Source organism: Carex rostrata, chromosome 9 (assembly GCF_964058835.1).
Source record: "Carex rostrata chromosome 9, lpCarRost1.2, whole genome shotgun sequence".
In the NCBI taxonomy this organism is placed as follows: domain Eukaryota; kingdom Viridiplantae; phylum Streptophyta; class Magnoliopsida; order Poales; family Cyperaceae; genus Carex; species Carex rostrata.
Window position 1 is genome coordinate 10,070,728 of NC_135926.1, and position 25,643 is coordinate 10,096,370.

Consider the following 25,643-nt stretch of genomic DNA (forward strand, 5'->3'; position numbering starts at 1 on the left):
ATTATCACGTTCATATCTAATAGTTTGTCCATCATATTATTTTCCACTTCATGTGTAACTATTATTTTGTTCAACCAGAACAAGACATGTGGCTTCAATAATTTATTATAATTGAACTTCAGGTCAATTGATAAAATTGATGAAATAGCTTCAGGCCAATTTCATTAATATAATTTATATTCATATGGCTTCGGGCCATTTCATTAACATAATATAATGTAAAAGATAATGTATAAACTCGGAATATTTCTTGAATCTTCTTCGGGAAGAGTACATCAAAAAATTCCACATCATATAAATCTTATTGAAATCTTCTTCAAGAAGATATATTGAAATATTATCATATTAATTTTTGTGAGCCACATAAATCTTCTTCAAGAAGATTAAATTATTAAAAAGAAATATGAACATCACATTAATTTTTGCACATTATTTAATTTTTTTTCATTAAATTTCCACTTCAGGTGAAAATATGTGTTTTTGTAATAATCACCATGATAATAAACTCATTCTCGTACGTCCATGTCCACAAGTTTTTTTTTTTTCAAATTTATTATTATATATTGCTACATTTACTTCAAGAAATGAAGCAGAACAAATTGAATTATTTTGTCCAACAACTCATTATAATCTCTTCAACCATAAAGAGATAATAAATCAACTTAGAATATCTTTTAACTTCTTCAAGAAGATTAAATTATTGAAAAAAAAATATATAAACATCATGATAAATTTGCGTATCATATAATTTTTCTTTATATCTTCTTCAGGAAGATCTTCTTAATATCTTTTGAAATCTTCTTCAAGTTGATAAAATGGCTACAATGGCTTCGGGCCAATTGCTCGGTGCATTTTATAAAATTGAGAATTTTCGTAATATCTCTTGAAATCCTCTTCAAGAAGATTCAATTATTGAAGAAAAAAAATATTGACCACTATACAATATTTATACATCATATAAATCTTCTTCAAGAAGATTTTTCTTTTAAATCTTCTTCGGGAATATTAAATTAAAAAATGCACTTCATATAAAATTCTATGAATCATACTAAACATCTCAAAATAAATATAAATAAATTGATAACTTATTTCATTTAGCAATTACTAGGAAGTATTATTTATATAAATGAAATTAAAATAAAAGTTATTAAAATTACCTCGAATCTTCAACTAGTAGAGCTCTCGTGCTGATAACGTGTTATAAAATAAATATAAACAAGCATAAGAAGAATAAACAAAATAGAGAGGAAAAAGATGACAATCTCTTTATTCATATATTTCTCATATGTGTACAATACAAGATTACAAAGCCTCTATTTATAGGCTACAAATTGTAAATGAAAAATTCCATCTAAATAAATAGAGAAATAAATTTCAATAGTAGTGGCCATCAATTCCAATTGTAGTGCATGGAGTAGTGGGAGATAGTGAAGAATGAATATTGGGAGTTATGGACATCCACATTAATATTTTATTCATAACAGGTCTCAACACCTCTGTTGGGCTCGTGAGCGTAGGCGTAAGAGGCGGAAGATAATCCTCTCAGATTCCGCATGAACCTGAATTAATCCCAGCTGAGTAATATTTTTCAGTTATCTTAGATTCAAGGATAATCTTTAAGATTCGTGTCAAATTAGAATAAACAATATGAATCTCCCTCTCAGACAGACAGACTTTTTGTCCCTAGATAGACTAAAGACTATTTTTTTATAATAATTAATAAAAACAGTTAATATCACGAAAACGAGGAGCGGAAGGTGGGATACTGCCATCACTTCTGAAAAGAATAATGCAATTAAAAAAAAGGTTGACATTGATTTATCAAAAAAAAAAATATCAAATGTTTGATATTGATTTGTCAGAGAACAAAAAGGAGGTAATTTTATATTATATTTGTAATGTTCTAGCAGAATACAGAGGCTGTTAGCATTTTTTTTTTTTTTTTTACCTACCGACTTCTTATCATTTGTAATTAATTATCACCAGAGCAGAGGAAAAAAATTCAAATGAATTGTAACTTTTGGATTACTTTTTGAGACACTTGATCTGAATTTTATTGATCGAAAAAATGATGGCTCGTTTTTGTCAAAAAAAAAAAGAAGACGACCAAAATACTCTTCATGTACATGCGAGTTTGTACCAGTGTTGTAAAAAAAATCCGTTTAAGCCAATTAATTGGCCGATTAGTCGTTGGCGGTAACCAAACTGTTATGAATTTTACCGACTAGCCGGCTGATTATTTTCAATTATAACCAACTATTTCTAATTAATCACTTAATAGTACTCTGTCTGTCCAGCGACCGCATACCGTTATTTACGACACTGAGTTATACATTATGTCACTTTTCTAAGTTTACATCATGTCCAAGATATATTAAAATCTTGGAATTTGCTCAACATTCAAGCAACATTCCATGAAAATATCTCAAGCAGTTCCAAACTGGAATTACTTCAGACACTAAACCTTTTAGGTCAATTACTCGTTCACTTTTACGGGAATGATTAGGCAAAATATCTCCCCTTGCGCCTCCAGATTGGTCAAGAAGCTAACTCAAAAGCTATGAATAACAAAGTTGTCTATTTTTTTTATATATATAATTTATCAATGTCAGTTGTTGATTACAAATGACGATCTATTAAACAAAATAAGATTTTTATAATAAAGTATAAAATTGCAACCGAGAAAATTAAATTTTACAGTAAAATCTTATTAAGCATCCAATTATATTTTGCTTTGCATTTAGTATCTGTAAATTCGTAAAAACAAAAGGAATTGGATAAACATTATCATTTTTTTTTACTATTTTACAATTTTAAAATTAGAGAAAATCAAGAATTAATTTTTGATCTATTGACAAAAGATAAAGCTCTATGAGTGGAAGAGACGCAAGTTGAAAACCCGAATAAGATGTCTTTCGTGGACATTAAAATTTGAAAGACTAGATTTCCGGCCATTTTTATTAATACCCTAAAAAAGATTTTTACAAATCTACCCCCAATTTCATTTTTTTTAAAAATGTCCAAACCGCCCAGCAGAGGTCCATACTTAGAGCTGACCGCCCAGAGAAGGGGTGGTCCTCTATTTTTTTTTTATTTTTTAGAGATCTGATCTTAATATATTTATTTGTGAAGTTTTAGTTTTTAGTTTTTGGTTTATGGCGTATGCCAAAAAAAAAAAAGACATTTGATATATTTATAAGTGAGATGTCGTAACTCTTTATAATTTTGATTTGATTTGTCAGTTGGATATCACAAGTCTAAAGGTAACACTAATTAAGAATTTGGCCTTGATTCAAATATACACTAGGAAATATGGTTAGATTGCATCAATGATGTCAACTTTTTTTTTTAGAGAGCGAGAGAGAATAATTGGATTTTTTTATTATTGTCAACATATATCATTTGCTCGGAGATAGGCAAATGAACACAATAAATAGTAAATGCATTTTAAAATAATTATATGGATAATTCTTGAATAATCACTTAGGCTTTTGACTAAACAAAATACCGATCGTTGCATGTCTACCGTTGAAAGAAAACTTAAACTGAATTTTTGAGGGACTAAACGACGTTTTTTTGCAATTCTGATACTTCAAATACCCAGAGATTTTCCCCTGGGCAAAATTTGGATCCGTCTCGTCACCCCCTTTCCGAAAATTGGTCGTATGCGTAAATCCGACTTTTCATAGAACAATAAATAATATCAAATTGATTAAAAAATTATAAGATTCATATTGAAACCAATACAAAGTCCAAATTGCGACTCAAAATATCCATAGTAATACTAATATCATAAACTATCAATCTTTTTCTATTCAAAATATATTCAGCATCATGACATAATCTATCTTTTTTCTATTTAAATTTCAAAATAATCTAGACATCATGGCATAATTAACTATCTTAATATATTCAAAATATTCAAACTACTGTATAGTAAGTATCATTTTGTTACTTCAAGAAATATCTTAATATATTCAATCTAAGCCTTTATTTAAAACTCATATAAATTGAAAAGAAAGAAAGAAAAAAAAACAGCTCATGTTGCATAGCGCGTTGTAGCTTCCTTATTTTGATTTCGTTTGATGGATCTCTCATTAAATATTTAATAGTTTAATATAAAGCTTAGTACGTCAATTGCAAAAAAAATTACAGTTAAAATCCAATATGAGCCTTTATTTAAAGCTCATATAAATTGAAAAAGAAACAAATATTGCATAGTGGGCGCAATTTGCGCTACATGCTATGCGCTATAGCGGACCGTTATAGCATCTGTAGCTCAAATAGCGCGTTATTATGCCATATCTTAGTGTTTAGGGTCCAAAAATGTTATAGCGCGTTATTTAGAACACTGATATTATCAAATATCTCTATATTTTTTTCAAAAAAAAAAAAGACCGTAGCATGATATTTCAGGTATGAGAATAAATTTTAAATTAAAAAGTATAAATGGTAGTTTAATAAGAAAAAAATAAATGGTAGTTAAACCAAACCATTCTAGAAACTAATCTGAGTCTGGCAATTCTACCAAAGTATCTAACATAGAAAAATATTTAAGTAGCTGCACCTTGATAACTAAAGAGATTAAAGAATGCTACATAGAAAAATATTTAAGTATCTACCAAAGTTTCGATGAAAATATCTGGAGTTGTTGGAGCACCAAGCAAAAAAAAAAAGTTGTTGGAGCAAAAAAGTAAAAGTAAGCAATTTTCTAATTATATGTTCATGCCTAGCTAGCAAGTAGACTTGTGTCACGTTGAAGAAATAATACGTGTCTTTGAATATAATATTATGTCACTCCAAAAAGGTACGCTGTAAATAAATTGAACTTAACTCAGTTGGAGTTCAAGTTTGAACTAATTTTGAATTGAATTGATTCGAAATTAAAGTAGGGTTTCGAACTGAAAAGAAGAGTTTGAATTTAATTTGGTGTGATTCAAATCAGTTTTGAACTTAACTAGTTTGAAATTGAAGCAAAGTTTAAAACTAAAAGAAAGTGTTTCCAATCAAGCCACATTCAATTCGAACCAATTTTGAGCCAAATTGGATTTGATTCGTTTTGAACCAAATTTTTTTCCAAATCGAATTACTAGCCACGAAATTTTTGTGCACCCCTAAGTCTGTTATTAGGAAGTGGGTACTTCGATTTAAAACAATTGAGAATGATGCTGATAATATATATACTTTGGGTAATATAATATGTAATTTTTTTTATCTGAGTATGAAATAACAAATACAATTTATATGATGTTTTATATCATTTTACTTACATCTATATAAGGAAATATGAAACTATTTTATTTCTTTTTCATTGGTAAACTCTAAATGTAAAAATAGAAATTTTTTGTTGCTATGATTTTTTTTAACAATTAGAGCACCACTACATATTGAAGCAAATTAAGTCAAATGATATATTCACCTCAAAAAAAAAAAAAAAGTCAAATGATATAATATTTTGAACGCGACCATTAATAATATTATTGTAAACCACCTTTATTTGTTTCTTTTTAGGAAAAAAAAACTTTGTTTTGCTATTTGAAAATTTCAGTGTGATGAGTATTTTGAAGATAGGGAATTGTGATTATTTTTATACTCTTTAGACTTTTAAATTTATAAATCTAGATACCTAAAAAAATGTTAGTTGCAAGCGCACAATCTATCATTGTAGTACTTTGGGTGTCGAACTACAGAGAATATGGTAAATACTTAGTTTAAACTTTAATAATTAATTTCAGAAAATAAAATAAAGTAAAGTAAATAAAGTAAATGGGGGGGGGGGGGGGGGGGGGAGTTTGTTCTAATTAATCATAAGTTTGGGTTCAATATCCGAAAGAGATGAGTTTTAAATAATTAAAGTAAATAAAGGAAAGAAAGATTGGTTTGCTTTCAAGTAAAGGAGATCTAGGGGTATTCGGTTTACAATTCCTTGCTAATTATATCTATTCGGTATTTGTTCAAATTCATGTATGATTTGATGAGGTTTCTAACCTAAAGTGTTAAAAGGGTCACGGTTGTGAATTAATAACGTGCCTAGATAATTTCGGACTTCACGGTCGTTCTTCACCCTAGTTATCTAGACCCATTGAGCTCTTGTTAGCCTATATTGACTAATTATTGACACAAGTATTTTGGTAGGTTGGGTTAATCTTTCTCGAATTTTAGGTGTTGTCACCATCCTAAAGGTATTTAACAATCACATTTACACAAAATACATATCAATACTTAATCAATCTAGGTGTCCTAAGTAGGGGTTTGACTTCACGGTCGTTCTTCACCAAACCCTAACCCTTAATTTCTATAGTTCCGGTTATGGATATCAAAGTACGGTCGCTTCTAACCCAAAACCTAAGATATTTGTGTTCATAATTTGATACTCTCCTCTTATCCTAACTTCTTTGGATCATTTGCATAACAAAGAGATTCCAAAGCGAAACTATGTAATCAACACAAATTATAAATCACAGAAATTAACAATCAAATTCCATAAAACAATAATAATAAAAATAAATAACCGAATAAGATACAATTAAACAAGTTCATGTATTTACCTAAACCTCTAGAGAGAGATCTACTCCCTCATGGAGAGATCCATTACAAAAATTGGCAAAAATAAGAAGAAATGAAATAAAGAAATGATTACACCTTTTCTTGGATCAAAACCCTCAATCTTGCTGACTTTTTGCTCGAATCTCATTCTTCTCCCTCCTTGAAAAGCTTTTCTTGGCTGCAGAATTTTACGCTAAGTGTGTATTGCCTTGAATGAGAATTAACCCCCCTTTTATAGCCAAAGACTATCTCCAATCAAGAGACATAGTTGTGGGGTTAGTGAGTGTTATTTTTGGATTGTTTCCCAGGCTGTCTTGTCCAAGTTTAGCTGTAAAAATGCATCCTTGGTGTGCCAGAAATAGAGAAACTGTCAAAAACACATTTTTTTGGCTGTCTGCGGGTCCAGTGCGGATGCCCCGAGCCGCACTAGAGGTGAGTGCGTCCGCACTAGGCTCAGACTTTTTTTTTCTGTGAAGTGCTGAGATGCTGAAAATTCGTCTAAGTACTGAGTGCGTCCGCACTGGTGTGAGTGCGCCCGTACTGGATCCCAAATTTCTTTTTTTAGTTCCTCATGTTGTAGATCTTCTCGCTAGCTTTCTGAAACGTGGTCATATGCCCAAAACGGAGTTACGAGTCAAAAGTTATGGCCGTTTTAAGTTCAGGCTCCATTTTTGGCTGACTCCGCACTGGGTTCGGACTTTTCCTGTATGACCAAATTTCGGTCGCATCGAAATCTGTGTGTTCACACGGATTTTGATGCATAGCTTATTATACATTTTTAAAATTGGTGCGCGTCCAGAAATCCATGTAAGTACTTAGTGCGGCCATATTGCAAACCGTGCGTCCGCACTAAGTATTTTTCTTCGGTTTTCTTCATTTTTCTTCATTTCCTACAAGTTAAAACCAGACAAACGCAGTAACTTGATCCTATATATATTTTATTCACTTTATATTCAAAATACAAGATATTTTATGTTATTTTGTGATAAAAATTAGATCGAATATGTATATAATTTAGGTCTATCACAGTGTCTCTTTTGTATATTATATATATATTATCGGAATAACTTTGCCATAAATGTTTGAAATTAATTGTATGTCCTCTCAAACCTTATGTGGTTGCTAACTCTTAAGTACTAATTAAGAGCGTTTTGTTTTATTATTTTTATGTGTCCGCTTTAATTTTTGTGTGTACAGATTTAAAGCGGATCGGACGGTCTGCTGTCCATCAGACATACTCTGCTCAATATCATATATGATAAATTTTAATTCGAGTATTGAAAGTCAAATATTGTTTTTTTTTTCTTTTCGGGGAACATGATGTTTTGATAAATTGTTTTTGTTGGAACCTTTAAATCATCAAGAACTTTGCCAGGAGAAATAACCGAGTATCATTGATATCAGGAATCATCTAAAATAACTGAAAAGTTGGTGTCAACTTAAGTAAGAAGTTATTCAAAAATATCTAAAATTGTTGAAAGCTTGAATCACATAAAGTACAGAAAAAAACAAGAGGTTTTGTTCTATCTTGACAACATGTACCTATCTTAACCAAAGGTTAAAAACAAAAGTTGAAAATGAACTTACAATGTGATAATTAAGCTGGTCTTTTGTCCAATCAACGAAAATATCTAGCAAAGTAGCAGAGTGCAAGTGAATTAACTCATATTGAGAACCAGTGTACCGGTGTTGCTAGACTCTGAAAAATGGCATGATGGAGTCGATTCTGTCACGAAACAGTATGGTTACGGCACGACATACGTGTCGGTTATGTGTCGTGATCTGTATGTTCCGTATTATGACTATTCACGTGCCGTTATTATTTTTTGAAAATTTGGCACGGCACGTCACGTCATGTCACACGAAATATTTATTCACGGCATGATATGTGGTCACGCGAGTCATGTGTAATTAGGAACGTTAGATCTTGATCAAATGATGAATATTGAATAAATTAACTTAAATTATGATAAAATGATTACGCGAGTCACGTTTGGTTACGGCACATTTGGACACGACGTGACTCATGTAATGTGATTAACTTGATCACAGCACAGTACAGCACGATACGAAAATCACAACGTGTTAATCATTGTATGGCACAGCACGTTTTTTCCATTGTTGCACGTAATATCGATCTTGATTTTGGCCCATGATTAAAAGAAAAGAAGTAGAACTCAATCAAAATAGATTAATTTGATAAATTTAATAATAGTTGAAAAAAATATTTTACTTTAAAATACAACAGTTGAAAAATAATTTAAATGCATGTAGAAAAATGACTCAACTTTTTTTTTTAAGTAAATGTTGGAAGTCAAGTTATCCAACTATTTAATACCTTTGTTATTACAACAAATGATTTCTCTCATCCGAGTTTCGAACCCATGACCTCTCATACAAGGACCATGTGTCTTTGCCACTAGACCAAATACTAATTCTGACTCAACTTTTATTGTTTATCAAATAATTTAAAAGTTTACAACGATTTATCCATAATATTAGTATAAAATAAAATTTAATTCACATAGAATTGATTAAGACTAAAATTTTTTTTTTCTATCTTTAAAAGTTGGTTTGGTTTGACTAGAAAAGTATTAAAATCGTCAAATCTATTTATCACTGACACTCATAAAGGTTATTGAATTTCACCGATTTTTTTTATTTATATCCAAAAATTAAATCAAATTACAAAAAATAACCACTTCGGCGTTGAATTTCGAAAACTACCCAATCCGGTTACCTAGTAACCGGATTTTTTTTTTCCGGTTACCCAATTCCCGGATTAGTGAAATGGGTCCGGTTATTGGTTAACCGGAAATGAGCAAAATGTTTGGTATGCTATATGTCCGGTTAATGGTGCACTGGTTTTGTGTTTTTTTTTTTTTTAAACATAAATTTTTTTTTTGGTATTAAAATATTAGAAATGTTGAATACATTTCTTTGAAAATATATGAAATACAATATAATTTGATTTATTAGAAAGACTGCAACAAATAACCCGGATCAATATTTTTCAGGTCGGATTTTTCGCGGCTGTAAGAAAAATTAATATATTTCTTTATGTGTTATTGGAAAAAAATAAAAATGCTTAGATTCCGAGTTATTGATCCCGGTTCAAAAGTCACTTCTAGGTAATCCATAAAATATTATTATCTTTCTAGTACATTTAATTTATTAAAAGTTGTATCTATTTTGAAAAAAAAAACAAAAACTTTAATTTATTTAATGATTGTTATTCAAAAATAATTCTCAAAATAGATACAACTTTTAATAAATTAAATGTACTATAAAGATCATAATATTTTCTAGATTACCTAGAAGTGACTTTTGAACCGGGATCAATAACTCGGAATCTAAGCATTTTTATTTTTTTTCAATAACACATAAAGAAATATATTAATTTTTCTTACAGCCGCGAAAAATCCGACCTGAAAAATATTGATCCGGGTTATTTGTTGCAGTCTTTCTAATAAATCAAATTATATTGTATTCCATCTATTTTCAAAGAAATATATTCAACATTTCTAATATGTGGTTATTTTTTGTAATTTGATTTATTTTTTTGGATATAAATAAAAAAATCGGTGAATTTCAAGGCATCTAAACCATGTCAAGTCATCAATCATTTTCAATTATTAATTGTCAAATTTAATCATATGACTGAAAATTATTTAAGTTTTTACCTGTAAATGTTCAACAATGTGAGATTCTTACTTTATTGTAGAAAATGACCACTTTCTGTTTTTTAATTTTTATGTTATTGCTATACAGATTGCTATTTTCTTACGAGTTGGGGATAATTGTGCTCTATGAAATAATGATTATATTTTACTACATGTTCATATTTTTATTTAAAGTGTAAATAGTTGATTCAAATCATTTAACGTAATTCTCCAAATAATAATGTGCTTGAAAAACAAAATTATTTTAGATTTTTTTTTAGATAAGCAGAAAATTATTGTTGTTTGATATTTATAATTTTTTGAATGAATTGTTTTTTTAGACAATCAAATATGTATTGATCAGAAAAGGTTCATATTTAGTTTTGAAGTAAAGTTAATAAGGATTTAATTACTTATTTCATCTTACTTTTTATTTTTTAAATCAGATTTAGTAGCTTAAGTTATATCTTAAATCTATTTGTCTAGAAAAGTAAGATGTTGAGAACTAAACTCCTATACTCAAAATCAAATTAGTTCACATCGACAGTTGTAAGATTTTGACAAATTTGCAATACGCATACTTTTATGTCTTTGAATTTGAATATAAAATGACTTGGAATAAATTATATATATTTCATGTCCTTATGTGTATTTAACGATTTGAGGGTTCGGTGACTTGAACAGTTGAACCTCGGTACATTGCAACAGGAAAAAAAAAACAAAATCCGAGACCGAGACCCCACCGAACCGACTAAATTCCGAGAAAACACGTGTGTGCAAGAAAGAGATTCCGTGGCAGATCAAAAGCACTTTGATATGTGCACACCTGTGTAACGAGTCGCCATGGATTCCAAATTTCCAACATTCCACATGAACTTGCGAATCAGTACAAGTTTAGGCTAACAAAAATATTTGCGACTTCAGCATTAGCAATTATCATATTTTGTCAATTATTAATTCATATAGTTGCAGCAAGAGTCAAATTTTCAAACTATGAGATAAAGTGAATTAACTTAATTGCATAAAATTTTATAATGTGAATGGAATAATTATAAGGAACCCCCACTCCCATTCCCCCATTTTCCCCGCACTCTCTCTCTTCTTTAACTGTCATATATCTCCCCACTAATTTTCCTAAAATTTTTCTTTTATCCCCGCATTAAATTAGACTGTCATTTAATACCAATCCCCGCATTAATTATGTCTTTCTCTAATAACAATTCTCGCATTAATTATTCCTTTAAAAACAATCTCTGCATTAATTATACTGTTATCTAATAACAATTCCCGTTAATAAATGCTTATCTATTAATTGATGTTCAAAAAAGTATTTATCATTATTTCTAAGAAGTATTTACTCTTGTAACATAGAGTATTTATCCATGTAACATAGAGTATTTATCATTATGTCTGACAGTATTTATCATTGATATTTTACTGTAAGTTGCAATTATATCTAAGAAGTATTTATCTATGTAATACAAAGTATTTATCCATGTAACATAAAGTATTTATCATTATGCATGAGAGTATTTATCATTGATATTTTACTGAAAGTTGCAAGTATGCATGAGAAGTATTTATTCATGTAACATAAAGTATTTATTCATATAATGCAAATTATTTATCCATGTAACATAAAATATTTATCATTGGGTGAGGGAATTGTTTATTTAATGGTCTCAAGTTGTGCGGCGACGATTCAAAAAAAAAGAAAATTTTGTGCGGGGACAATTAATGGATTGATTTATTCCTTCATAAATAGAGATCATTGCATAGGGTTTAATACCTGACAAATTCAAGTTAAATACTTTGATGTTTTAAGTTAAATACTAACAGTTTTTTAAACGCTCATTAATGATTGAGCGGTCCCCCCATATTTAATGGTCCCCAGTTGTGCGGGGACGATTCAAAAAAAAGGAAATTTTGTGCGGGGACAATTAATGGATTGATTTATTCTTTCATAAATAGATATCACTGTAGAGGGTTTAATACCTGACAAATTCAAGGTAAATAGTTTGATGCTTCAAGTTAAATACCCGTAATTTTTTAAACGCTCATTAATGATTGAGCGGTCCCCCCCATGTTTTTTTTGGCAGTATCTGCGGGGATAAATGCGGGGATAGACCTGCGGGGATTGTTATCATGATCCAATGTGAATGTGAATTAATTTACAGTATTTATAATATTTTACTTAAAACTATAAATAAGATCATGTATAAATATAAAAAAATTAAAAATAAATGAGAGTGAATTTGACCACCATACATTGTTACCGGCTTTGTCTCTAGATTGTTGAGTTTGGATTATTAACTTGTAAATTACATGATTATGTTCTGAGCTTCCATTTTCTGAAATTTATTTTGTATAAAATTAAAAAATTGAAAATAAAATATTTTGTTGCTCTCATTTTTTTTGGATTTCTGATATTTTATACAAAATATAGTTGAAAATTAAAATAATTTTAAATGCACATCTTTAACTGGTCAAAGAAATAAAAATAAAAAACAATTGTTTAAACTCAATTTTCAAATTAAACCTTTAAAAAGTTAATCTCACGACCTTGGTTTAGAAACTTGAAGTTTGCTAGTTGCTACTATAGTCACAAAATTCGTGAATAATTTGTTTTTTTGGTGATGACGAATCGGACGCAGAATTATTCGGTGGACCAAACTTTGACCGAATTATTCCTAAATAATTCGCGAATTTTATGAATTTTCCCAAATTTCCCAAATTATTCATGAATTTTTCCTAGAATATATTTTTTTTTGCCTCTTTGTAGGACTGAGATCCATAGTGAGTAGTGACAAACAAATAGTTTGAGATTCGGGTATAATTTGAGAATGATTCGATACAATAAGGAAGCAAAAAAAAAACTAGGCAAAGAAAAAAAGAAAAAAAAATTGGCGTTTTTTCTCGTGAATAATTCGTGATTCGCGTTTTATACACGTTTTATTCGTGAATAAAACATATTATACGTTTTTTTTTCATTTTATTCGGAGATCGGTTCGAAAATGTAAAAAACGAATAGAACACAAATAAAACACAAATATATCGCAAGTCTTGTTACTATGCTGAGATCTCTGATCCGAATAATTCCGAATCATTTCCGAATTATACCTGAATTATTCTCGAATCACGAACTTTTGATCTCGCCATACTGAACTCAAATAATTCATTTGTGATTATGGTTGCTAGTAGTACAAACATTCGGCTCCCCAGAAACATCTTATAATGTGTGGAGCCCACAGATTTTGCCTCCGTTACTCAATTTGCTATGGAGCCCACAGATCAAAACTGAAATCACACACAATACGGTTGCTTTCTAAAATGTGCAAATAAAAAAAAAATTGTTGTTTTCTTAACTACCCCAACTACCCGGCCCAAATTCGGCCCAAATACAATAAAAAGAGATTTCAATCACTGTCAAGTGCCACCACTGTCGCTTCTGTTTCTCTACTCTACTGTCTATTGCTCTCTACTCTTTTCTCTACACGCGCCTCCTCTCTTCTCTTCCCTCTCACACTTCTCTTCCTTTCTTCGATAATGGTATCTCCTTTACGATTCCACTCACTTCTTAAATTTCCCTCCAACCCCCTCTACTTCCTCATGCCCTTCTTCCCTCATTTCAAATTAGAATCTATCTTTTTGTCTATACGAAATGGGCAGTTTGGGAGAGCTGAATGAGAAGGAGATGCAACTGAGCCCTTCTGATCCTATTATTATTGAGTTGAATAGATTGGAGAACCATTTACGAGGTATTGTTTGTCAGTAAAGATTTCACCTCTTTTGTTACTTCCAAGTTTCAATTGGCCTGCTAATTGTTTCTCTTGTTGGTAATATTTGACCTAGAATATCCTTTGATGGACCAAAACCTTCAGATACCTGGTTATTAAGGCTTATAATCATAGTGCTTAGGTCCAAGCTATGTATGAAATTATACGGCTCATACATATTTTTCTACATAAATACTTTCATATTTGGACTAATTTGTTACTTTCTAGCAAATTAATTATATGGTTACAGTAATTCTGTTTACGAAAATTCAATTAGAAGAAGTACTGAATTTTGATTTTTCAACTTGTAAAAAATGCAAAGAAAGCAAAGTTGGATCATTCACTATTATTTAGTTATTTATTTGTTTTTTGCTTGGGAGGGGAACGGGATGTTTGAAATCAGAATTTTGCAAAGCTGAGGTACTTTCTGTACTTCTTGCATCCCCTTTAACAGTTACAGTTCTGCTGAGGAGCTGAGTAAACATATGCATGTTTTAACAAAGTATTATATCTTTAGCTGGCTTAAACTGTGCTATTCTACAGAAAATTAGATTCTTTTTTCACTTGCATGAACTCTATCATATCCTTTTAGCATTATAATTTTGAATTTGAAATTTGAATCCTCTCTCTGCATGAATATGTTTTTGGAAACTAAAACAGAAAAGGAAAGAGAGCTAGAACATGCCTGCCGTGAAATTAAGGCACTTAAAACTGCTGAAGTTCTCAAGGACAGAGCCCTTATTGAGGTATTTTCTTAATCAAATAATAAATTGACAATATTAGGGAAGCGACAATTGGTTTCTCCATATTTTTTATTTTAATTGCTACTATATTCACAACTTCTTTCTTACTGTTTTTATTCAGATAAGTAACGAACTGAATAACCAGGATGAAAAGCTCAGGCTCTATGAAGAACAACTCGAGCAAAAGGTGATAGCATTTTTGGTTTGTAACTGAAATTCCATGTTTCCACCTTGAAAACACGAGATCATTTTACTTGTTGAAATATTGAAAGCCACACCTTTTTCTTTTATCTGATAGTGTATACTTTATCGATTATCTAGTGTCACTGTGTAATTTTTTTGAAGTAATAGGAGTCAACTTCTAAAATTCTTCCTTAAAAGTAATTTTTTTCATAAATGATGGCAGAATTTGGAGATACAAAGACTATTTAATGAGAAGAGAGAGGCTCTTGCAGCTCAATTTGCAGCAGAAGCAACATTAAGAAGAGTTTATGCTGCTCAAGAGGATGAGGAATTCGTACCAGTTGAGGCAGTAATTGCACCTCTTGAGTCAGACATTAAGCGTTACAAAAATGAGGTGGGATAAGCTAACCATATTCATTTTATAGAAAACATAAGAATGTATAAAGCCCAAGAAACGACATGAAAACAACCACAAGAGGAAATAAAACAAAAGACAAAGATAGCAACAAGTATGCAGACGTAACAAGCTTCATCAAGAACTGGTTAAATGTTTAATTTTGATAAATTGTTTGACTAAAATGCCAGATTGCAATTCTACGTGAAGATAAGAAGGCACTTGAAAGGATTACAAAGTCAAAAGAGGCAGCTCTAATCGAGGCTGGGAATATTCTTCGAAGTGCTCTTGAAAGAGCTCTTATTGTGGAGGATGTTCAAAACAAGAATTTTGAGTTAATGCGCCAAATCGAGATCTATCAGGTACGTTTTTGTTTATTGATTTTACTAATTTCACTTAGCGTATCAAATATTCATGACAGACTCTGCAGAAAACAAATATTTCTTGATTTTTTTGTAAATAAGACCTAGTTGTGAGATTATAGTGATAGAATAGCTATGTTTTATTTTAAAATTGTTCACTCTTCACCTAAGTTTTTGTTTCCTCGTTTGAAACTAAATTAATTTGAGGAAAGAGAATTTATATGAATGATGAATCTGTATGACCTAGTTATGAAAGCATATGATGCAGACAACAGGAGAATAGTTATCACAAATTTAGTCATCTTTTGCTTTACTTGAACCTTTCATTATATGTTTTGCTTGACTTAGACTAGGGTTTTCATGATTGAGTGTTATTTGTAAATATTGAGAGAAGTGTTTCATGACTTGGAAGTAGGGGTGAAAACGGTTTGGGTAATATCCAATTCGTATTCGATGCATATTTGAAAACTTAGATGTGGATATTCGATATCTGAATGTCCGTGTAGATAAGGATACTGATATGGTTTTACGTTTCAATTATCCGTATCCGAATAGTAGATATATACCATATATTTTCATATATATTATGAAAAAATTATGTTATTTACCATTATAATCAGATAAATATTATGAACTTTAATATTTTTTTAATATTATTTTAATAAATATCCAATTTGATCCGTATCCGTATCCGTCTAATATGTCTGATTTCCGCTCCGTATCCGTATCCGGAAAATGAAAAAAGGGATATGGATATGGTTTTACCACTATTCGCTCCGTATCCGCTTCGTTTTTACCCTTACTTGGAAGTGTGATATATGCGGTTGCTATTTCAAAAAAGAAAAAAAATATATTGAGTGTTTTGTGCAAAGAGCTCTTTGTCTTCCGGATTGATCTGATTTTGTTTTGATTGCATGACAGGATGAGAACAAAGTGCTAGAGAAAACCAACCGCCAGAAAACAATGGAGGTAGAAAAGCTCAGTCAAACTATCCATGAGCTGAAGGAATCTGTTCTGGCCAGCAATACATTTACCAATGCCGTACGTGATTACCAGCGCCAGATTTCTGAGCTCAAGGTACTACAGATTGCTATCAAGTTTCAATTTTTGTAGTGGTAAATGTAAAATGTTTCTAAAATATTTTCATGTTCTTATAGAGGAATGTCATTCAAATACCCTATAAGAACATGAAAAGATTTTTCCGTACATCTTATTCCTATCTAGTATTTACTGAATAAAAGCCTTAAAACTATCCTCACAATCTGTTTAAAGGTAGTAAAGAGGGGTGTCTGTATGTTAGAAATTAGGAATTTATGAGTATATGCGATATATACTTTTTCCTCTCTCCCTAAATTGGATTTCCACCATGTTTTAAAGTACTGTGAGCTGTCTCTCATTTTGAAGGTAGTAAAAAGGCATATATGAATATTCTAAGCTTCTAAGTTCACATTACTATTTGCATTTGATATAGGATGAAAAGAAGACACTGGAGAGAGAACATTCTAGAATAAAAGTGTTTGTAAACCGTGTGGCATCAATTGCTGCCAATGAATGGAAAGGTGAAGGTGACAAAGTAATGCCTGTCAAGAAATGGCTTGAAGAACGTCGATTCATGCAGGTATCAGAAACTAGTTCTAGAAAAAAAAAATATCATAACAGTGCAAGTTTGTTTGTCTGAAATAGAAATTTGAAGAAGAAGCTGCTCCTTTTATAAACCTAACAAGGATGCCAATGACATCACTGTCAATTGGTTCCAACCAAATTTTGTTTATTAGATGCTTGACTTTTTCCTGGAGCTATAATAAAGTACAGTGATGTATTTGAAAACAAAAACAAAATCAACTGTGCATCATAATTTCTACTTTTTTGAATATGACCAAGAAGAGTACATGCATTTTTAGGGGGAAATTCAGCGACTCCGTAATAAGATGGGTATGGCAGAGAAGACTGCCAAGGTGGAATCCCAGCTCAACGTAAGTTCACTTCCGAGCAACTACAGTTCCTTGTATGAAAGTTATATGTATCTCTGTTTTGAGAAGTAGACTTCCTATTATTTCAGGAGAAGTTAAGAATTAGACTGAAAACATTGGAGGATGGTTTGAGAAATGTTTCAAGGCGTTCTGTTTCCATTAAGGAGTCAAATTATTCGGAGAATGTAACAGAGAAGAGATCAAAATCTCAGCCAAGGCAATCTTTCTTGCCAAAAGTGACTCCAAAGCCTACTTTGTTACTTTTTGAAGGGGCTGAAAGAAAAGAGGTGAAAACTCCAAAGGCATTTGAATATCGCAATTCCGTCTAAAATTGACGGGCTTTCAATTTTAAAGAATACTGAAACCCAGGTAAATTCTAATGTTTTTTTGGTGTACAATTGGCACCAAACGAATATCAACCACAATATTTTAGCAAGGAAATTAGTAAAAAGCACCCAAAGAGATTTGATACATCAAGCTGGTACTGATCTAATTGGCTTTCTTATATTACTTGAAATTTGATGCTGGATACTTGATATTCATTCATATTGCTTGTTTTTTATTATTCTCAAGGTGAATTTGATTTTTACAGGTATGAAAAACTAGAACATCATGAAGAATGTTGGATTAAGTTGAAGATCTCGTGTTTGTTGTTGTAGGTTATCCTTTTGCAACTGTTGATGTCTCTACTGAGAGCTTTGTAATAGTAGAATAATATGTGCATCTGCACTTATTTGTTTTCCTATTATAATTATCTGTATGTGCATTTAATCTACAAGTTGGAGCAAATAATTGTTCACATGAACTGAATATCAGTTTATTCAATTTAATACGTATTTTTTTTATTTGTTATGCCGTATTGGGTAGTAGCCAAAGTCAGCAATATATATTACAAATTTGTCAAACTTGAATTATTACTATTGTAATAATACAGAAATAATACATTTGAAGGTACCAATACACCCACAACATTTTCATGATCCTCTTGTTTCTCTAATTTCAAATAGTCCAGCAAGCCGAACATATTAGACTCTGAATGTAATTGAAGGCGGTAAAGAAACAATATCATTCCATAATTCAACAAGGGATGACAATTTTACACTAATAGCATTAGAATTACATCTATCAAAATTATCCTATAATTGAAACAATATAGGAGAAAAGATAAACAAATGATTTATAGATTCTAAATGTCCACATATGACATAATACTCAAGTAACAGAACCGAGATCCCTTCTCCATAAACCTTTAGTGTGAATTTTGCCCCTCAAGGCCAATCACGTAAATAAATATATTTTGAAGGATACAACTTCCATACCGTATCATTAAAAGGGCAAATAAATCTGCTGTGATCCAACGGGATTGCAGGGACCCTGTTATTCCAAATCCAACCTTTTATTTGTATTGAGATTTGCGCACAAAAAACAATTTTATTGAGATTCGTGTATTTCAAAATATGAAAGGTTGGATTTGAAATAATAGGGTCCCTGCAATCCCGTTGGATCGCAGCGGATTTATTTCCCATTCAAAGGAACTTTCACCCCACTAAAAATTGAAAAATAGAGAGCCTCAGGAATTCAATCAGAAGTAAGAAAGTGAGTTGGGCTAGAAATAAAATGAACTGAAAAAAAATCAATTGGGCTTAGAGCAACCAAACTTGTTCATCATATATAAGCAATGGTCCAAAAATACATGGGCTAACATTTTGTTTTTCAAAATTTGAGACTCAGAGTCAGATGATATATTTGATTTAGGAATCCTAAATTCTAAAACTGTGCATTACAAATGCTTTTCCAGATATTTTTCTATCTTAGTCCTAGTAAAATTTAATTAACCAAAATGGCCATGCAAAAGTCGATCAAAAGAATTGAAATTAAAAACTAATTTTATTTGTGTTGGTATTTGTATCTAGTTTAGGCACCTATTCGTGAAATAGGAATATAGAGAAAGTTGAAGGACTAGATTATAAGATGTAATCTCTATATAAGTCCAAAGGGCTCTCCAATAAAATAACAATTCATTTTTGGCTGAAATTCAAGTTGGTATTAGAGCTAGGGTTAGCTACTCCAAGCCGCCACTGGCCTCCTCTTTCCCGCCGTTGTCCTCCACTGCCCTTTGCCCTTCTCCCGCGCAGCTCAGTCGTCGCTCTTCGCCCTTTCCCCTCTCGACTCAGCCACCCAACCCCTCTCGGTTCCGCCCTTCTCTCTTCGGTCGAAGCCGCAACCCGTCTTCCGCCGCTCCTTCATCTCCTCCCAACTGGTTCTCCTCTCTCTCTTCTCTTCCTAACTGCCGAGTTTTCTCTCTTTAGGTCGGTCGGCTACTAAGGTTGTTTTTGTGTGTTGATTAGGCCGGCGTGGGGGGCCAATACCCCACGATACCCGAGGGAGGATTGATTGGGTTTGAATCTCGATCTTTGATGAGTTGATAGATCAAGATCGGGTCAAGAAATGGAAGAAGAGGATTGAGATGAAGTGGATCTAGATCTTGAGGGTGCAAGATCGGGTCTAAGGGAGAAGAAAGGAGAATCTAGACTTAGATTGGTGTAAGAGGATCAGATCTGAGTTGGATCGATGGAGGAAGAGGGTTCAAGCAAGGGTAAGAATCCACTGGTGTAGGCCTTATCAAAGCTGAGTGGCTTAGAGTTCACGATGCTAACGTGAGCATTTAGTGTGGCAGCTAGTGAGAGCTCATATTTGAGCTGGATCTTCCACATGTGGAGCTAAAACTTGATGTACCAGCCACGTATTTGAGCTGGTCGCATCGGGTTAAGAGGGCTTTATCGGGAAGGAAAATGGAGGGGTATCTCACAAGTGAGAAGGAGGAGCCAGCAAAGGACTTGGCTGGGTACTACGAGTGGAAGACTACACATAGTCTGTTGCACACTTGGCTCCTGAACTCGATGATTGCATCTATTGCTGTCACAATGGATGGCATGAGGCTGTGAGTGATGTCTGGGGGAAGTTGATGAGGATCTATGCAGGGGTTGACAATAATATGAGGGTGTTTCAGATTGAGAGGGAGATAGAGGCAGTGGTGCAGAGAGGTAGATCGATTCCGGAGTATGCCGCAGATTTGGAGCGACTGTGGGTAGATTATGATCACTTCTCTCTTGTGAAGTGTTGTATGGATCCCAAATGCCAAAAAGGAGATGAGAGAGTATAGAGGATGACTATGCACTTTCTGAGAGGGTTAGACCCGGTATTTGAGCAGATGAGCGCAGTGTTGCTGGCTCAGTCAAAGATCCCCTCACTGGATGAGTCGATCTCTATGATGATATAGGAGGAGAGTCGTATATGATTATAGGCTAGGGCAGGAGGACTTCCAGGAGTGAAGTCAGCACTAGCGGTCTCCAACTCAGGTAACACATGGTCTAGGGGTGAGACTTGACAATGCTATAACTGTGGTGAGTTAGGCCACCTGAAATAGACTTTCTCTAAGCCACCAAAGGAGAGAGATGCAGGTGGAAGGGGCAGTCTGCAAGTCGTGGACGCGGCCATGGGGGTCGAAGAGGTGGAAGAAGAGGCAACCGGGTAAACCTGATGGTTGTAGAGGAAGAGGAAGAAGCTGGTGCGGGCTTTACAGAAGATGATCTCATGATCTTTGAAGCTTGCTCGCAGATACTTAGGAGGAAGCAGAAAGAAGAAGGTGATGGGAAGAGTGTGGTCGATGATGCATCAACCTCATTTCATTCAGGAGTAACTTTGCTTCTTTTGCTCACTCAGCCAAAGATACTTGTGATACACTTACTCTTGCCTATATATCCAGCACTAGATCACTAGAATTGATAGTCGATTCTGGTGCATCTCGACATGTGACAGGTACTGTTGGGGAGTTCTCTTCCTATACTCACCTAGTAGTCCCAGAGAGCATTCAGACTGCTAATGGTATGTAACTGGAACCCGAAGCCAACACACTACCGAGAGAGCTCTCAGACTACCTGTCACTCCATTGATAAAGTACTCCAATTAAAGGTCTTTACAGTACACTAGTAGTGAAGAGAAGATGGTGGCTGCAACTTTAATACAACACACCAATTGAAGGTGTTTGCAGCACTCTAGTAGTGTCTCCATAATACAACACTCCAATTAAAGGTCTATGCAACACACTAGTAGTGTCTCCATATGGCAAAAGAAGAAGGTAGTTGCAACCCTAATACAACACTCAAATTAAAGGCTTTTGTAGCACTCAAGTAGTTTCTCCATATGGCAAGAAAAGATGATAGTTGCAACCCAAATACAACACTCCAATTGAAAGTCTTTGCAGCACTGCTGTAGTGTTTCCAGATGGCAACAGAAGATGGTAGTTGTAAACCTAATATAACACTCCAATTGAAGGTCTACGCATCACACTAGTAGTGTCTCCAGATAGCAAAAGACAAGGGTGGTTGCAAGCCCAATACAACACTCCAATTGAAGGTCTTTGCAGTACTCTAGTAGTGTCTCCATATGACAAGAGAAGAGAGTAGTTGCAACCCTAATACAACACTCCAATAGAAGGTCTTTGTAGCACTCTAGTAGTGTTTCCATATGACAAGAGAAGAGGGTATTTGCAACCCTAATACAACACTCTAATAGAAGGTCTTTGTAGCACTCTAGTAGTGTTTACATGTAGTAAGAGAAGAGGGTACTTCCAACCCTAATGCAACACTCCATTGAAGGTCTTGGCAGTGTCCGTAGATAGCAACAAAAGAGCGTAGTTGTAATCCCAATACAACACTCCAATTGAAGGTCTTTGCAACACACAAGTAGTATCCCCAGTTTGCAAGAGAAGAGATTGGTTGCAACCCTAATACAACACTCCAATTGAATATATTTGCAGTACTCTAGTAGTGTCTCAATATGGCAAGAGAAGAGGGTAGTTGCAACCATAATACACTCTAATTGAAGGTCTTTATAGTACTTTAGTAGTACCTCTATATATCAAGAGAAGAGGGTAGTTGTAAACCCTAATACAACACTCCAATTGAAGGTTTTTGTAGTACTTTAGTAGTGTCTTCATATGATAAGAGAAGAGAGTAGTCGCAATCCAAATACAATACTCCAATTGAAGGTGTTTGCAGCACTCTAGTAGTGTCTCCATATGACAAGATAAGAGGGTAGTTGCAGCCCTAATACAAAACTCTAAGGGTACGTTTGGATGCACTTTAGAATAGCTAGAATAGCTACTATTTGAGAATAGTAGATGAGAATAGTGATTTTTGGAAGAGTGTGAGAATAGTGTTGATGTGGTGCTATTCAGAATAGCGAAAATATTGTTTGGATTGAACATTTAGAATAACAATGGAGGGATTGAACATTTAAGAGAGCACCAATTGCTATTCTGACTTTTTGTAGGAATAACGGAACATCGCTATTCTTGCTGTTCCGAATAGCAATTGAGTATGTTTGGATGGTTGCGACCCTAATACAACACTCCAATTGAAGTTGTTTGCAGCACACTAGTAGTGCCTCAAGATATCAAAAGGTGGTTGCAACCCTAATACAACACTCCAATTGAAGGCCTTTGCAACAAACTAGTAGTATCTCTAGATAAAAAGAGAAGAGAGTATTGTAAACCGAACACGACCCTCCAATTGAAGTTCTTTGCAGCACACTAGTAGTGTCTCTAGATAGTAAGATAAAAGGGTGGTTGCAACCCCAATACAACACTCCAATTGAAGGTCATCACAACACTATAGTAGTGTCTCCATATGAAAAGAGAAGAGGGTACTTGCAACTCAAATACAACACTCCAATTGAAGATTTTTGTAGCCCTCTAGTAGTATTTTCATATGGCAAGAGAAGAGGGTAGTCGCAACCATAATATAATAATCTAATTAAAGGCCTTTACAGCACTCTAGTAGTGTCTCCAGATGGAAACAAAAAAGCGTAATTATAACCGTAATACGACACTCCAATCAAAGGTCTTTGTGGCACTCTAGTAGTGTTTCCGTATGGCAAGAGAAGATGGTAGTTGGGAGCCTAATACAACACTTAACTTGAAGGTCTTTCCAGCACTCTATAGTGTCTCTAGATGGTAAGAGAAGAGGATAGTTGAAACTCTAACACAACACTTCAATTAAAGGTCTTTGCAGCACATTAGTAGTGTCTCCATATGGAAAGAGAAGAGGGTAGTTTCAACCCAAATACAACACTGCAATTGAAGGTGTTTGCAGCACTCTAGTAGTGTCTCCATATGACTAGGGAAGAGGGTAGTTGCAACCCTAATACAACACTCCAATAGAAGGTGTTTGTAGCAATCTAATAGTGTCTCGAGATAGCAAAACAAGAGGGTAGTTGCGACCATAATACAACACTCTAATTGAAGTTGTTTGCTGCACACTAGTAGTGTCACCAGATAATAAAAGAAAAGATGGTTGCAACCCTAATACAACACTCTAATTGAAGGCCTTGGCAACACACTAGTAGTTTCTCCAGATGGCAACAAAAGAGGATAGTTGTAAACCAAATACAACCCTCCAATTGAAGTTCTTTGTAGCAGCACACTAGTAGTGTCTCTAGGTAGAAAGAGAAGAAGCTGGTGGCAACCCCAATACAACACTCCAATTGAAGGTATTTGCAGCACTATAGTAGTGGCTCCATATGATAAGAGAAGTGAGTACTTGCAACCCTAATACAAAACTTAAATGGAAAGTTTTTGCAACACTCTAGTAGTGTTTCCATATGGCAACAAAAGAGGATGGTCGCAGCTCTATAGATGGTCTTTGGAGCACTCTAGTAGTGTCTCCATATGGCAAGATAAGAGGGTAGTTGCAAACCTAATACACCACTCCAATAGAAGATATTTGCAGCACTCTAATAGTGTCTCTATATGACAAGAAAAGAGGGTACTTGCAACCCTAATAGAAAACTCCAACTAAAGATTTTTGTAGCACTCTAGTTGTGTCTCTAGATTACAACTATTCAGTGTAGTTGTAACCCTAATACAACACTCCAATTGAAGGTCCTTGTAGCACTCTAGTAGTGTCTCCATATGACAAGAGAAGAGGTTAGTCGGAATCCTAATACAACACTCCAATTAAAGGTCTTTCTAGCACTATACTAGTATCTCCAGATGGCAAGAAGATGGTAATTGCAACTCTAATACAACACTTCAATTGAAGGTCTTTGCAGCACACTAGTAGTGTCTCCATAATGAAAGAGAAGAGGGTAGTTGCAACCCTAATACAACACTCCAATTGAAGGTCTTTACAGTACACTACTAGTGTTTCTAAATAGCAAGAAAAAAGGTTAGTTGCAACTCTAATACAACACTCCAATTAATGACCTTTGTGGAATAGTAGTGTTTCCATATGTCAAGAGAAGAGGATTGTTGCAACCCTAATACAACACTCCAATTGAAGGTCTTTGCAACTTGCAAGTCTAGTTGTATGGAAATATGGTAGTTATGACCCTAATACAATCCTCCAATTGAAGTTGTTTGCAGCACACTAGTGCCTCTAGATAGCAAGATAAGATGATAATTGCAACCCTAATACAACACTCCAATTGAAGGTCTTTGCAGCACTATAGTAGTGTCTCCACATGGAAAGAGAAGAGTGTACTTGTAACCCTTATTCAACACTCCAATTGAAAGATTTTGCAATGCTCTAGAAGTGATTCCATTTGGAAAGAGAAGAGGGTAGTCTAGTCGCAACCTAATAGAACACTCCAATTGAAGGTCATTGCAGCACTGTAGTAGTGTCTCCAGATGACAATCGAAGAGTGTTGTTGTAACCCAAATACAACACTCCAATTGAAGGTCTTTGCAACACTCTATTAGTGTCTCCAAATAGCAAGAGAAGAGGGTAGTTGAAACCCTAATACAACACTCCAATTGAAGGTCTTTGTAGTACTATAGTAGTGTCTTTATATGGCAAGAGAAGAGGGTAGTTCCACGTCTAATACAACAATCCAATTGAAGGTCTTTACAGCACTCTACTAGTGTCTCCAGATGGCAAGAGAAGATGGTAATTGCAAGCCTAATACAACACTCCAATTGAAGGTCTTTGTAGCACTCTACTAGTG

At 33.4% G+C, this 25,643-nt stretch overlaps 1 protein-coding gene across 1 annotated transcript; it reads left to right on the forward strand.

The window, feature by feature from the left end:
* The first annotated feature begins 13,665 nt into the window (after positions 1–13,665).
* Positions 13,666–18,466, forward strand: LOC144559126 (microtubule-associated protein 70-4-like). The gene is made up of 10 exons (XM_078308080.1): positions 13,666–13,966; positions 14,645–14,730; positions 14,849–14,914; positions 15,134–15,304; positions 15,496–15,666; positions 16,588–16,743; positions 17,138–17,284; positions 17,568–17,639; positions 17,726–18,005; positions 18,229–18,466. Exons 1-9 carry the CDS (start codon positions 13,870–13,872, stop codon positions 17,963–17,965), a joined length of 1,206 nt encoding a protein of 401 aa, XP_078164206.1. The 5' UTR covers positions 13,666–13,869; the 3' UTR covers positions 17,966–18,005; positions 18,229–18,466.
* The last annotated feature ends 7,177 nt before the right edge of the window (positions 18,467–25,643 follow it).